At 36.3% G+C, this 16,522-nt stretch overlaps 1 protein-coding gene across 1 annotated transcript; it reads left to right on the forward strand.

The window, feature by feature from the left end:
• The first annotated feature begins 6,563 nt into the window (after positions 1-6,563).
• On the forward strand, positions 6,564-15,598 carry LOC143712139 (sterile alpha motif domain-containing protein 3-like). Its single transcript, XM_077204342.1, has 6 exons — positions 6,564-6,604; positions 8,510-8,556; positions 11,711-12,751; positions 12,832-12,987; positions 14,655-14,744; positions 15,018-15,598. Exons 3-6 carry the CDS (start codon positions 11,714-11,716, stop codon positions 15,315-15,317), a joined length of 1,584 nt encoding a protein of 527 aa, XP_077060457.1. The 5' UTR covers positions 6,564-6,604; positions 8,510-8,556; positions 11,711-11,713; the 3' UTR covers positions 15,318-15,598.
• Positions 15,599-16,522: the final 924 nt, after the last annotated feature.

Genomic DNA, 16,522 nt, shown 5'->3' on the forward strand with positions numbered 1-16,522 from the left:
TAGATGATTAAAGTGTTGTTCACACTAAGAAAAACATGGTTCCATTTAGAACTGTTGACTGAAAGATTCTTTCGGGAACAATCAATAAATGGCATCACTGCAAAAAAAAACTTTTTGGAATCTTTTTTTTTTTTTTTTTAAGTGTGAGACTTAAACAAACTATTGGATAACATGATATTGCTAGTATTTAATAAGCTTCCAATCGGGTTTTCGCTGGTCAAGCTGGTGGACAGTGTCCAAAAGTTTGAAAGAAAATATATTTTCTTCAGCAAAGGACGCATTCAATTAATGCGAAAGTGACAGGATTCTTCTATTCATCAAAGAATCTTGAAAAAAAAAAAAGATGTATCACGGTTTCCATAAAATATATTAAACAGCACAGCCATTTTCAACATTAATAATGATACAAATTTTTTCTTGAGCAGCAAATCATTATATTAGAATGATTTCTGAAGAATCATGTGACACTAAAGGCTGATGATGCTAAAAATCGGCTTTGATCACAGGAATAAATTACATTTTAAAATATATTCCAAAAGAAAGCAGTTATTTTAAATTGTGATAATATTTCACAATATTACTGATTTTTTTTTGGTAATTTTGATCATAGAAATGCAGCCTTGATGAGTATAAGTTGACATTTCAAAAACATTTAAAAAAATCTTACTTACCCCAAATTTTGTAATGATAGTTTGATAGTGATATTGATAGTGATCGTGATATTGATAGTGATCTAGGAATTTAAATAAATAGTTCATCCAAACATGAAAATTCTGTTAATTTATTTAGTCATAATAATGTCCAGATCTGGCCAAATCCATAATTTGTCAATTTTGATGTAAGACCTGGTGCAGTGCATCTTGGCAATGGCAAAATGTATGTAGGCCTACTTAATTATATTTGTAAACCGACTTAAATTTCAAACTGTTTCCTTGTGCAAAGCTATTAGATTGCACTTTATTTTACAGTACGTACAATAACATGTACTTACCTAAGAAAGTACTGGTTAATATAAGGTTTAGGTGTAGGTTAGTATACCTAGTTAATACCCAGTTATTGCAATATAATAAGTACATGCGACTGTAAAATAAAGTGCTACCAGCTACTATGCGACAACTGAAGATTTGGAATGTAGTTCACAAGTTGTATGCAATACTTTTACGATGATTTATCGTGCTTTGTTGTTCTTTTGTATCACTGCATTCTTGTTATGCATATAACAAATACTGTATAAAAATAATGCAACAAAAACACAGAAGAAGTGTCGGTTTTAAACAACATGAGGACAGAATTTTCATTTGTAGGTGAACTTTATGACGGTCATGTGATGAGGCTTGGCATGTGCTTGTTAAAAGTGTTTTCTTGTCTTTATCCTAGCTAGGCAAAGGTCATCTGGATACTTTGTTCTCAAACAAAACTGATAGGAAGTCGACCACTCGCAATCGGGTCAGAGCGACAATCCCTTCTCCTCCACAAATAAAGCCAGAGAGCTTAAACCTGTTACTGTCAGCTTTTCACCTGGATCACAATCTCTCCGGCACTCCGCTTGCAAACCAATCGCCTTTATGTTCTTTTTTCCCACCGTCCCTGAGCTTACCCAGAGCTCCCTGTTAAAGTGGATGGCAAATGTAACCTATAGAGTTACGGACAGCTAAGCCAGGCTGGCGATCAGCACAATAGCAGCAGGTAATAACAGCGCCAGCGCTAACCCCTGTCCTCTGCCTTTCCCCGGGCTTCATTTCCGAACAGCGGCTGCCATTTCACAGCTGTTAAGTGCTGCCTCTCTCTTTGTTGTGATTAGGGCTAAATTAATAGATGCCTCCCGGTAATCATCTTCCATTAGGCCTGTCACATCCCTGCTGTCAGGACGCCGGCTGCAGTGGACAGGGAATGTTCACCCTGTCACCGAGAAGCACATTAGCCGTGTCTTTAGCGCTGGGAAGGGAAAAAGTGCCAGTTAGTGTTGCAGCACTATGGCGGTCGGTTATCGTGGGAAATGCATTTAGAGTGGTCTTCACTGGCAGGCTTTAATTGACCCGATCATGTTTAAAATGTGCTGTGAAATGTACAGGGGGTCGAATAATCGATTTGCCCTCTTAAAGCAGAATCCAGCACCGGGACGTTTAACGGATCGAGCACCAGATGAGTGGACGACGATCACAGAGATAACAAACACCTGAGACACCTGAGGTGACTGACGGCTACAGCACACTAGAATAAACACACACTCACCTTTCACTAGTTCAGCTACCTTTAATTAAAAACAATGATAAAAGCAATTGATCAGGCAAGACACTACAGGTGAACAGGGTAAAATCTTACCTTATATATCATACTTCACAGTCAATTAATCAAATCTAATTGTTTTGTATTACAAGGTTTCTAAAATGTTATATTTTAAATATGCAAATTGAGCATTTTCTAATTAAATATGCACTAATTTGCATTTATTTCAGGACATAAATATGAACATTGGATAAGGTTCAAAAATGTTATTTCATTTTGTTGATATATTAAAGGATAGTTCACCCCAAATATGAATATTCTGTCATTAATTACTCACCCTCATGTCGTTCCAAACCTGTAGGGCTTTCACTCGTCTTCTGAACACAAATGAAGATCTTTTTGATGAAATCTAAGAACTTTCTGTCCTTCGATTGACAGATACGCAACTGACACTTTGATGGTTCAAAAAGTTCCTAAAGAGATCGTAAAACTAATCCATATGAATTAAGCATTTTCTGAAGATGCTCAATCGCTTTATATGATGAACAAATTGAATTTAGGCTTTTATTCACACATAAACATTGATCAGCGAACATAGTTAATGTATTAGCTAACATGAACTAGTGGAGCCTCATTGTAAAGTGCTACCAAAAAAAAAATGAATGAGGTGATTTGGTCATTTACTGACGATCAGATCTATATAGACGGCAAGTGTGTTGGAGCGTTTGATCACTTGCACCTGCTGAAAGCCCATGAGAACATGAATGAGTGGGAAGTGCTTTCATGCAGATGTCTGTTCCTGGAGTGAAACTGTATGATGTTATAGTGTGGGCTGGCCGGCATGATCTAATATGGGTGGACGGAGCGGCCACAAAATGACACAGTTGTTCACAGTTGGCTAAATACACATGAAACGAGCCATTTCTAGGGAGACCTCGCTGATAATTGTGAAGAAAATCCATTTCTTTCCCAATTCAGAGACCACCATTAACAATTTGAAATGTCACTGGCATTCCGGGAATATCATTATTGACTATATCTTGAGATTTACACTTAGAATTTTGAGATGAAACAAATCATTTCTGCATGTTTATTCGTTTACTTTCTGCACTGTTTGGATTCACTACTTTTTTCTTTTCTTTTCAGAATAACACAGCACACATCTGAGAAGCATGTAATGAACTGCATTAAATCCATGCGTCAATATTTATGGAAATACAGACGACGTTATTCAAAATAAAAAATATGGGGCTGACACAGTGCGTCTGTTTGCATTATGGGTAATTACAGAAGGATTGGATGTTCTGCTGAGGCCGAGCTTTAGCAGGTATATGCCGATATAAGGGATTGACTTTGCCGTTCCTCATTACGGCCACATATGGGAAACCCAGCTGGGATCTGAATTGGTGAGAGGGAGAGAGAGAATCGATTTCATTTGCAGGATTATTGAAGCCACTGAGATGCGGCGTGTATGAAACATAAAGTCTCATTTTCGAGTCCTCTGCAGAGGCAGGAGAATGAAAATGTATGGCTGTTAGGGAGTTATTTTCATGCCGTGGAACAATAAGGAAATTGTGAAGTTTACTAACTTCGGCTGAAGTGGCTGACTTGTCTGTCTTGGATTGTAATTGTGTTCTATCAAGAGGCAACTCGTTTATCTGAGCTGCATAACATGCTTGAGATGAGAATGTGTTATAGCTGGGTCTCAAATTAAGGGGACTTCAATTCAAACAATAAATATTTGTTTTGAAAGGAAAGGGAGAGACTTCTGATTCCCTTACTGAAACTTTAACTTATAACTAAAATAAGTCTCACTTTATATCAGAAACACCAAGGGGTCAAGGTTCGGCTGGTAAACATGGTTCAGTTATGACATTAATAATTCACCAAGGATGCACTAAATTGATCCAAAGACATTTTTAAAGTTTCAAAAGATTTCTTGTTGCAAATAGTAAATGATTTGCTTTTGAACCCAAAGAATCCTGAAAAACTATGTAACAGTTTCCACAAAAAAGTGAAGCAGCACAACACTGTAAAAAATAAAACCGTAATTTTTACGGTAAAAAAACGGCAGCTGTGGTTGCCAGAACTTTACCGTTAAAAATATGGTAGCAACGTTATTGGTATTACAGACTTAATTTAAAATTTACAATAATAAACCGTATTTTATTATCTGATATAATGTTAAATTACGGACCTATTGAAGTATTAATTTCTGTTTTGTAACATTGTAATACACTGACAACCAACAATCATCACAGCAGTGATGAGAGTCACATGATTTATCAATGCTCATCACAAGCACTCTTCCATAAGAAAATTAATTCTACTATATAGAAGCTGCACAGTCTCATTTGCACAAACATTAAACACCATCATGGTAACACACATGACATTTTAAAAATGCAATAAACATTAATTTAACAACAATAAATGTAACATAAAACCCTAATGTACAAAACTGATTAGAAAAAACTAAGCAAACTATGAAGAAACAGTTATTTCAACAAAAATACTTAAAATGTGAAGTGTCACGCAGGGAATTGTGGGAATGTCAATTTACGTTTTTTCACTGTAAATTATACAATGAGGTTTCTTTTTCACTTTCAAAAACTGTAAATTTAACGGTATTTTACAGTAAAATTACATTAAATGTAGCGTTTTTACCTTCTTTTACCGTTGAAGTCACGATCATTTTTACAGTGTGTTTTTAACGTTGATAATAGTCTTGAGGAGCAAATCATCATATTAGGATTATTTCTGAAGGATCATGTGACATTGAAGACTGGAGTAATGATGCTTCGCATCAGAGGAATAAATTACATTTTAAAATAAATAAGATAATATTTTGGTGAGCAGTCTTTCAAAAACATGTTGAGCATTAGAGTAGGCCTGTATATAATACATTTTGATACAAATACCCAAAAATATATATTGTTGTCGATTTGTTTTTTCAATGCCCTATTTGTTTTGGAGTATGAAATGAACTTTTGATGTCACACCTCATGATATAAACAGGCACTGATTATATAAATCTGAAATTTATTTTGTTTGGAATCTGTAAAATTACATTGACATGAGAAGCAGAGAGAACAAGCGTTTTCCCATGATGTTGTAAATCTAACAGCTGGATCTTTCAGTTTCCTACTTTCTTCATCTGTGGCATGTTGTGTTTTCCCACAACCCTTGTGCATGTCCACCGTTCCTGCCATAAAAGCCTGATCCAAAGCTTTAGAGAGAGGGAAGTTTTGCTGTAGGTTTATGTCACCACACAGACCCAGCTGGGGCAGGAAATGATGTCATAGAGGGGCAGCTGAGAGCATTAGTGAGTGTGATGAGAATGGCACAGTGATGTAAGAAGCGGGCGGCCACACAGATCTTTCTGGATCGCCGCCCGTTCCCAATGAGCTCCCATGGCCCGAATCATAGGCATGTTATTGCACATTCTTGTGTGTGTGCGCGTGTGTGCGCGCGCGTGTGTGTGTGTGTGTGTGTGTGTGTGTGTGTGTGTGTGTGTGTGTGTGTGCGCGTGCGCGTGCGCGTGTGCGAGTGCGAGTGTGAGTGTGAGTAGTAATAATTATTAGTGCTAAATCAAGAATCACTGTTATTTTTTCTCATAATTAGCATGTTTGTGCTACAGACATGAATGATGCTTTTTGCATGTATAATTTCATGCACAACTGTTCAGTTTCGGGTTAGTAAGTAATTCATAATTTTATTCAGCAATGATGCATTAAATTGATCAAAGTATTGGGCATTTATAATGTAACAAAAGATTTTAAACTGCTTTTAAAGATTCTGTTCATCAAAAAAATCCTGAAAATAGAATGTATCACAGTTTCCTTAAAAAATATGAAGCAGTATAACTGATTTCAACATTGATAATAATCAGAAATGTTTAATTCTATTATAATGATCTCTGAAGGATCATGTGACACTGAAGACTGGAGTAATGATGCTGAAAATTCAGCTTTGATCACAGGGATAAATTACATTTTAAAATATATCAACATAGAAAACAGTTATTTTAAATAGTACACTCTAAAAAACGATTCGTTGGCTGAACAACCATTACTTATAAAAGTAATTAGATTGAACCCAAAAAATTAAGTATTCATAACTTTTCAACCTCTACTTAACATCTATAGTGTGTGTAACACAAAAATATAAGTTACTAGGTGAACTTAAATGTATGCATAAATAAAATGAAAAAACATAAGTCATGTCAACTACTATAATAATTGCTTAAAAATTAAGTAAATTGAGCATAACAATTTAAGTAACTATACGAGCCACGTGATATGCAATTTCCCGAGATGCCCTTCCAGCCAAAAATTGGAGCCATTTTGTGAAGCACATGTGAAGACGCTGAAAAGAGGTAAGCTTAACTTTTTTTAACTTAAGGTACACTCGATTGTTTATTGCATTTTTTGGTCAAGAAATTAACTTTTAAACTGAATTTCAGAATTGCTACGGATTTTGCATCAACAATTAGTAACGTGTTACTTACAAAAACGTATTAAAACGTTTGTAGCCTAGTCTACATGTTAATGTATGAAATGAGTGACTTTGCACGCAAGTATATATATTTTAATTATTAAGCGAGTGTGATTCCTTCGAATGTATCAAGTCGTGTCAAGTGTTTATAGTCAGAGTATTTATTGTGTTTTTCGAAATATATGACCGTTGCGTATGCATTAAGAGGACAATTCGGACTGTGCTCTCCCCCACGGATAAATTCGTAGGCCTAAATTACTTTATTGACGAGTTGTCACGTAGCTTATACTTGAGTATTTTATTAGTTGGCCTAAATGTTATTATATTTTATGATTTATTATATGCAGGGCAGGCTATGAGTTTTCGGATAAAAAAATGTACTTTGCGTATTTACAAATTCCCATATTCTCTAATATCTGGATTACGGGAAAGGGGGGGCGTTCAGTCCTTGGGCGCGGGTTAGCCTACTTTTGGTAACGTTAACATACAAATATTAAATTCGAAAACACATTGGCTACAGCTCCGTGCGCACGATTTACCATTAAATAATGGCGATCTTGATTCAAACACAATATTATTCCTAAATGACAGCGACAACCCTGTCTATTAAACCTTCAAAATTATTATCAAAATAAGTAAATACCCTTTAAACAACAGTTTAGCTTCAAATAAAGATTGTAGATCTTTATTTACTGTTTGGCTATTCCAGTAGTGACTGTTAAAGTGTTTTTGAAGAGATTCGTTCAAAACCTCTGGAAAGAAGTATTCATTAATTAAATTTTGTTTAAATTAATTGATATTATTTAAAAGACTAATTTTTATATTTATAGGCATTTAATAATGGATTAATTTGTAACATTTAATTATTATTATTTTTTCTTTTTAGATAGATTTTTGATCACCAGAAAAAATTAATTGTATATATACACACACACTACCAGTAAGATTGTTAAATATTTTTAAAAGAAGTCTCCTCTGCCCACCAAGCCTTCATTTATTTGATCCAAAATACAGCAAAAACTGTAATATTGTGTTTTTTTTGTGTGTTTTTTTTTACAATTCAACTGTTTTCTATTTGAATATATTTTAAGATGCAATTTTTTAAAGTTTTGGGTCAATTATAACTTTTTTTTTTTTTTTTATAAATTAATACTTTTATTCAGCAAGTATGCATTAAATTGATAAACCGTGACAGTATAGACATTTATAATGTTGCAAACTCTTTCTATTTCAGATAAATGCTGTTCTTTTGAGCTTTCTATTCGTCATATCCTGAAAAATAAAAATAAAAAAACACAACTGTTTTCAATATTGATAATAAAAAATGTTTCTTGGGCATCATCATATGAGGAACTCCAACCTTTAAGGACACCAATTTTCTTTGTGAATGAATAATGTATCGTAAATAAATGCTCTTCCTTAAAATACAGTTTGCATAAGTCAGGACACTCCCATGTTAAATTATCATGATATGAACCAGATCATCAGCTCATTAGATGAGAGTTCCATGGACTGAACTAAGCGTGTCAGATAAGTGAGACATACAAAATGTTTAGAGTGGTGGATCTCGAGGACCAGGATTGAAAAATCACTGCTTTAAAGTGTTTCATTTAATATTTTTTGTTTGTTATATTTCATTTTAATAATGTGAGGCAATATTAAAAGTGGGAGAAGGTGCCAGATTTGACTTCCAAAAGTAATGTATAATAAAAACTGTAACTCTATCATTATCTGTGATTTTATGCTGCTAATTTTTTTTTTTCTCTCCATCCTTTAATCCATGCAGCTGTGCAAAAGGTTTTGGTGCAAGAACTTGGATATGAATAAATTGAGGTAAGAATTCACAAATATATATGTGTTAATTTCATACTTGTCTAATTATTGTTTTTGACAAATTAGCTTTGCCAAAAAAATTGATCATATATCACATTTAGTTCATATGGTTCTATTTTAGATATAATATATTTACTGAAAAAGTCTGTGCTAGTGAGAGGCTGCAATGTCTTGCACATTCACACAAAATTTATAACAATGTATTCATTTTTCCCCCCCCTTTTCTAGTCAACAATGAAATGGAAATGCAAATTTTGCAGTACAGTCATTTCTACAAAGGCAGACTTACTTAAACATTACAGATTACAACATGACTGTCTTGGACGGCACAGATCATTGCCATGTATTTTTCCGGATTGTCCCTGTTCATTTAAAACATTGAACTCAATTCGTTCACACTTGAAAAGGCACCATGCCCCTTGTGATGTACAGTCACCTGCAGATAACTTTTCCTTCGTGTGTCAACATTGTGCCTCTATTACATTTTCTACAGAGGCAGAATTCTTTACACATCTTAGACACCATTTAAAGAAACAGGAGACTGTTGATTGTGTTTTTAATCAGTGTGATTTCAGGACAAATGTGTATGGCACATTTGCTGCCCACAAAAGCAGAAAGCATATGCCTCATTGTGTCACCGATTTTAAACCGCAAGTTCTGCGTTCAAGTTTAGATTCTGCCTGTTGCCATTCTAGAAGCATAACTCGTGAGGAAGAAAGTGAAGAAGAAAGCAGTCTGCCACTGAGGGCAGAAAGTGAACCTTTGCCAGATTTTATGGTAAAAAAAATTGGTTCTGTGCTACTTAAGTTGGAAAGCCTGTTTCATGTATCAGGCAAGTGCATTGACGAGTTGGTGGAAGACTTGCTCTTCATTTCAACAGAAGGGTCAACCGAGGCATTTAGATGCGTTATTGAACAAACGCTGAAGAAACATGACTGTGTTCTTGAAACATCAGTAGTCACAGATTTGGCAAAGGAACTTTGTGAGTCAAGTCCATTGGGTAAGTCACTTACATTGGAGGGTCCTTTTAGTTCCTCTTATAAGAGGAAAGAGTATTATAAAGAGAACTTCAAAATTGTGGAGCCTGTTGAATATGTTATTGATGCAAAGGAAAAACAGAGTTTTCAGTATGTTCCCATTCTCAAAATGTTGTCTTATTTAATGAATGACACGGATATTTCTCAAAAGGCACTAGAAAGATCTCAGATCTCTGAACAGGATGTACCAACATACAGATCTTTTCATGATGGGCTAAATTTTAAGCAAAACCCTCTTCTATCTGAAGGTGAAGACACAATTGCCCTGATTGTATACATTGACGACTTTGAGATATGCAATCCACTCGGAACGTCCCGGAAAAAGCATAAAATCACTGCAGTGTATTGGGTGCTGGGAAATGTACCATCACTACTCCGTTCTGAGTTGTCGTCCATTTATTTGGCAGTTCTTTGCAAAGCAGAAGATGTTAAACGGCATGGATATTCAGTTGTGCTAGAACCACTTTTGAAAGATCTAGGAGTGTTGGAGAGAGAAGGCATTTTTATTTCTAGCCTTGGAAAGAATGTCAGAGGTACAGTGATGTGTGTTGTTGCAGACAATTTAGCAGCCCATTCACTTGCTGGGTTTGTTGAAAACTTCTCCGGACCATATCTCTGCAGGTTTTGCCTTGGCCAGCGTTCAGATTTTCAGCTGAAAGAAGTACGTTCAGGTGCATTTCAGAGAAGGACAAATGAGCAACACACTCTACATGTTCAAACATCATTAGAGGATACAAGTGTTGTCCATTCATTTGGTGTCAAAAGACAATGCATCATGACTGACAAACTGGATTATTTCCATGTTTTATCAGGATATCCACCAGATCTCCTACACGACGTTTTTTGAAGGGATCGTTCCAGTAGAACTGGCTTTATGCTTGGATATTTTCATCAAAAAGAAATACTTGACAGTGGATGATATAAATGCTACAATCCAGCATTTCCCATTTAAATGGACCGATAAAACCAACTGTCCAAAGGCATTGCCTCTGTCTTTTGGAACTCGAAAGAGTATCGGCGGAAATGCCCATGAAAACTGGGCCTTGGTCAGGTTTCTTCCATTTCTCATTGGTCCAAAAATTCCAGTGGATGAACCTGCATGGTTAATTCTTATGGACCTTAAAGAAATTGTGGAACTGATAGTTTCACCAGTGCATACTCAAGAGTCCATTGGCTACCTTGATATCAAAATATCTGAGCACAGACACAGATTTCTGAGTGTATTTCCACAGCAGAGGTTGCTTCCTAAGCATCATTTCTTGGAACACTATCCGGAACTGATCCAGGCTTTTGGTCCTCTTGTGGCTATGTGGACCATGCGCTTCGAGGCGAAGCACAGTTTTTTCAAACGTGTTGTGCGACGCACCCATTCTTTCAGAAACGTCTTGCTTTCGCTTGCAGTGAAACACCAGTTGTTGATGGCTTTTAATTGTCAACCTTCAGAGAACTTTGAACCATCACTTTCTGTTTCACGTGTGTCCAGTGTCAATTTGGATTTGCTACATAGTGATGTACAGGAAGCAGTTCGCAAAAAATTCCCGAATCAAACATCAATAGTGTTGGCAAACACCGTATCTTGTTACGGAACAAAATACTGTAAAGGTATGGTTCTGGCTCATGGTTCCACTGCAGGACTTCCTGATTTTGTTCAGATAAACCAACTGATGGTTGTAAACAACTCTTTAGGGTTCATAGTAAAAACACGTAGAGCCTGGTACAATGAGCACTTGAGGTCTTTTGAACTAGATGCACCTGACAATGTTGAAGTACTTCTCCATGAAGACTTGAGTGATGTCGTACCTCTTGCTGCATACACTGTTAAGGGGAAGTGTATGGTGACTTTGAAGTGCTTCATTTCTACACAGTTCTAGGTAATCATAATAGGTAATTGTTAACAGGATATGGCTGTTAAATTATTTATTACCAAAAAGAGAAATTTTCACCCAGAATAAAAATGGTAATTTACTCATGATAATAACAAATGTAATTATTGTCTGTGTGTAGTCATACAAATTGAAAATATTTAATTTTGGAACAACATGATTTAGTAGACTGACAATTATATTTTATGTGTGAATTGTCCTATTTTTGTCTAATAGTGTTTCTTTTTCAAACAGGACATGTGTGAACCAGCAATATTACGGGTAATTCTTGATCAGAACTCCATTCGCAAACTTCACCTGCCCTCTGGAATTCCAGATACCTGTGTGAAGTTGGAGTCAGTAGTTAAAGAGACATTTCAGATACAAGGGAACTTTACTCTACATTACAAAGACACTGATTTTGAGGAGTTCTTTTCTCTGACTTCAACATCTGAGCTTAAAGATAAAGACACTATCAAAGTAGTGCAAGTTGAGCCAGTGACTTTAAATTTAATAACAATTGACAGTTTAGAGTGTGCTGGCGCTTCTACCTCTGATGCCCCAGTTAGTTCAGATGACTGTTCAGTTGCCTCTTCAGCTCCCTCATCAGCTCCCTCATCATTTGGCGCATCAGATGACACCGTATTGCTCTCCTCTCCAGACAGTCAAGGACAAAGATCAAAGCCGTGGCCATCACCGTTTGAAATTCCAGAGTTTGCCTTTGACACTGAGGTGGTTCTGAGGTCTGCTAATGATGCATTCAGAAATGATGGAACTACTCTGAACAATCCAAGTGTGAAGTCCGATATTCTAGAGAAATTGGCTGAAAAGATTTTCCAGTTTTGTGCATATCCGACCAGCCTGCAAATTTCCTCAGTTGCAGAGGCATTAATCCAAAAGCATCCTTGCTTAAAGGAGCCTGGGTCATACTCCAGATTCTATGGATGGCAAACCAGACTAAAATACAAGATGGGAAACTATCGGTCAAAATTGAGAAGTATCGGTTGCCCAGAAGTAACTGTGAATTCGGCTAAAAATAAAAGACCTGCTGCTGTAAAAAAACCAAAGAAAGCAGAAATAAACTACCTCCCTCCACATCCTGTGGGAGTAACTGAACAGAGTCTAGAACAAGAACGGATGGAGCTTCTTGATGATGTCAAGATAAGGGATAACTGGAGAATAATTACTCAAAAAATGTCCAGAACTTTCTCCTACCGTCGTCAGGAGATTGTGGAGAAGAGTCCTTCTATAGCAAGCATACAGGAAAGATGGCCTGCTTTGTTCGACACCTCTCAGGTATCTACATTTATATTTCCTTGTTTTAATTCTGCTCTAAATTTGTCTGAGTTTTGAGTAATGTATTGTTGTCTTTTTAGGTCAAAGAAGAATTCAGGAGGTTGACAGCTGTCGAGCTGGAAACAACATTCATGGCAAACCTGGACAAACACACAGATGCGCTTCTGTCTTTGTTTCGCACCAAGGGAGGAAATGCTGGACAGCAAATTAGAGAAATGTTGAGTATGCTAAACCAGGTATGTGGATAGTTTATGTAGGGTTGTAAAAAGTAACAGTACTTTAATACAAAGTCGGTACTGAAATTTTAACACTTTTTTTACATTTTGAGCGCTGTTGAACGGATTCCGACTAGCTTAAACACCTCTGATTGACCATTGTGTTCACCCTTTCTGATAGACCGCTGATAGACGCCTGCTTTCAAACACTCACATGTGTATCTGTATAAGCACTAGGTGAAGAGTGTGAATGATTGCTGTTAGCAACTTTTTTCTGAAGCGTTGATTTATTGTAGCCAATCACAGATATATCTGTTGAGCATGTGAACGCAATGGCAGTCATAGGTGTTTAAAGGGATAGTTCACTCAAAAATGAAAATTAAGTCATTAATTACTCACCCTCATGTTGTTCCAACCCCGTAAGACCTTCGTTCATCTTCGGAACACAAATGAAGATATTTTTGATTAAATTTGAGAGCTGGATCACTGCTACATAGGTTTCCTAAGGGAGTGAAACTTGACGGCCCAGAAAGTCATTGAAGAAAATGTTTAAATATTCCATGTGACTACAGTGGCTCAACTATAAGTTTATCAAGCGACGGGAATACTTTTTGTGCGGAAAAACAAACAAAAATAACGACTTTATTCGACTATTCCTTTTCTTCCTTGTGGGCCTGAGACGAGAGTTCAAGAGATTTCCACGACGCATGCGCGAGAACTGAACAAGAAGTAGTAGAAGAAGAATGTCCTCTTCTCAGTTCTCGCGCATGCGTCGTGGAAATCTCTTGAACTCTCGTCTCAGGCCCACAAGGAAGAAAAGGAATAGTCGAATAAAGTCGTTATTTTTGTTTGTTTTTCCGCACAAAAAGTATTCCCGTCGCTTGATAAACTTATAGTTGAGCCACTGTAGTCACATGGAATATTTAAACATTTTCTTCAATGACTTTCTGGGCCGTCAAGTTTCACTCCCTTAGGAAACCTATGTAGGAGTGATCCAGCTCTCAAATTTAATCAAAAATATCTTCATTTGTGTTCCAAAGATGAACGAAGGTCTTACGGGGTTGAACAACATGAGGGTGAGTAATTAATGACTTAATTTTCATTTTTGGGTGAACTATCCCTTTAAGTTAGTCAGAATCCGTTCAACAGCACTGAAAATGCTAGGGGGAAATGCTGGTACTGTAACATTTTTAACATTTCAGTACCGGTATTTTTACAATCCTAGTTTGTTGGCACGTATATATCTATATTCAGTGCCTTCTGAAATGTTTGGGCCGAAGCCTTTTTTTTCTTCTTATTTTCCTCTGTACTCCACGATTTTAGATTTATAAGCAAATAATTCACTTGTGCTTCAATTGCACAATGTCAAGTTTTATTAGAGAGTATTTCTAGACATTTTAGTTTTAACATGCAGAAATTACAACAGATCTTACATTGTTGCAGACATTTCAGGGCATCAAAAAATTGTGATGCAGCAAAAGTATGTAAATTATCCTTTGACTACTTGTACTGTAGGCATCTTCAGCTCCCTCTTATTTTGTGGGTTTTTAGCTTCCAACTTAATTTGCCATCAGTAGTTATACAGTCAATGAAGATGAGTTTGTTACATAATGCTCAAACTCTATGGGATATCTGTATAATTGTTTTGTGTATGCACCATGAAAAGCCACATTTTGTATACTTTTCAGACCAGTCCTGTGGAAAAATGCAGAGAAGTTGTAATTCGATGCTTAATTGTCTACCTCTCGGAAAATCCTGAGAATCTCAAGCATTATGAGGTGAGCATTTAAATTCGATCAATAACCAAGTTGAGCTCCAAACCTAAATAAACAACTTGTATGATGGCAATTAATTAATTTAACCAAATTAGATGTGAGAGGCTGTAAGAGATTTATTTTATTTTAAAATATAAAGGTAAATTTCTTTCTCATTCTGTGTTTCAATGCAACGTATTTTCAATGCAATTTATTTTTTGCAACAATCTGAACAATAACAAGTGATGTTGCAAGTAAATGCAGATTTGCTGTTTTTTGTTGTTGTTGTTTTTTAAGGAAACTCATGGGAACGAAGAGGAACTGGAACATCATACATTGAGGATCATCACGAAAGGTGGCTCAGCAGATGATCCTTTACAGACTGGGGTAACGCTGGAAGGCATAGAGGTGATGACGGGGTTGTCAGGTGTTGCGAAGGCTTGTGTTTATCTACTTGGCCTAATTTATGCAATCAATCTGAGTTACCCCAAAGAGCTCAGATACTCGTTTGAATTTTTTCAGAAGATTCTACTGGAACTAGACAGTGGCAAACTTTCTCCAAAGGTTTACTCTCTGAAGAACAAGCTTCTTTGTTGAAACTGAGATATTGAGATATTGATGGTGTTGTTCTGACCATTACGACTCAAAATATGTTCACAAGACATGTTTAGCCAAACGCATCTGGCTTTAGTACAGTGTTAGTTTGCAAAGATTTGATTGTAGTCTTGTTTTATTCTCAGGTTGTATGTTCCAAAAGTGAATGTTGAAAAATTTTGCATATTTGGAGAAGTGTTGCAAAGAGTGAAAAATCAAGGAAGTTTTGTGAAACTTTTGTAAAGATTGCAATCTCTCTTACAAAAAAAAGGAAAGAAAGAAAATACTTTGGTTTTGTGCTAGTTTTATTCTTAAAGGACAATTCTGGTGAAAAATGAACCTAGGGGTAATTAACGCATGGTTACCAAATCGATCGTTCTCTGGGATGCGTTTTCATGATAATCGAATGTAAAGAGTTTTATCTCGAAAAACAGATTAGCTTATAGCGCTAGTATATGGGGCATAGAATAAGCAGTAGTAAATCGCTAGTTAATACCACTAACAAAGCTCAAAATAGCCTCACACTAACACGGTAGCATAATGAGGGTCCCTACATGCAAAACGAAGCATTGAGAACTTTGTAAGTGTACAGACAGTTTAATAATTAGATACTTTATAAAGACAGTACATTACGCGTATACAGGCAGGAACCATCTTGGAAAACAGTCCCGACTAGCCGAGCCACGAACGCCGAAATGATCTGGTTGATAGGAATTACATTTGTGAAACTAATTATATGGAAATGCATGAATTATATCTGTTTATTAAAATAGTTTCTTCCGGAAACAACGGACCATATGAGATTCAAAGTCACAGTTCATCTCACTTAGCACACCGTTCGTGGCTCGGCTTGTCGAGACTGTTTTCCAAGATGGTTCCTGCCTGTATACGCGTAATGTACTGTCTTTATAAAGTATCTAATTATTAAACTGTCTGTACACTTACAAAGTTCTCAATGCTTCGTTTTGCATGTAGGGACCCTCATTATGCTACCGTGTTAGTGTGAGGCTACTTTGAGCTTTGTTAGTGGTATTAACTAGCGATTTACTACTGCTTATTCTATGCCCCATATACTAGCGTTATAAGCTAATCTGTTTTTAGAGATAAAACTCTACATTCGATTATCATGAAAACGCATCCCAGAGAACGATCTACTCGGTAACCATGTGTTAATTACCCCTAGGTTCATTTTTCACTGGAATTGTCCT

This window comes from Siphateles boraxobius, unplaced genomic scaffold, assembly GCF_051911475.1.
Source record: "Siphateles boraxobius isolate OS27281-9 unplaced genomic scaffold, OSU_SipBor_1 5, whole genome shotgun sequence".
Taxonomy (NCBI): Eukaryota; Metazoa; Chordata; class Actinopteri; order Cypriniformes; family Leuciscidae; genus Siphateles; species Siphateles boraxobius.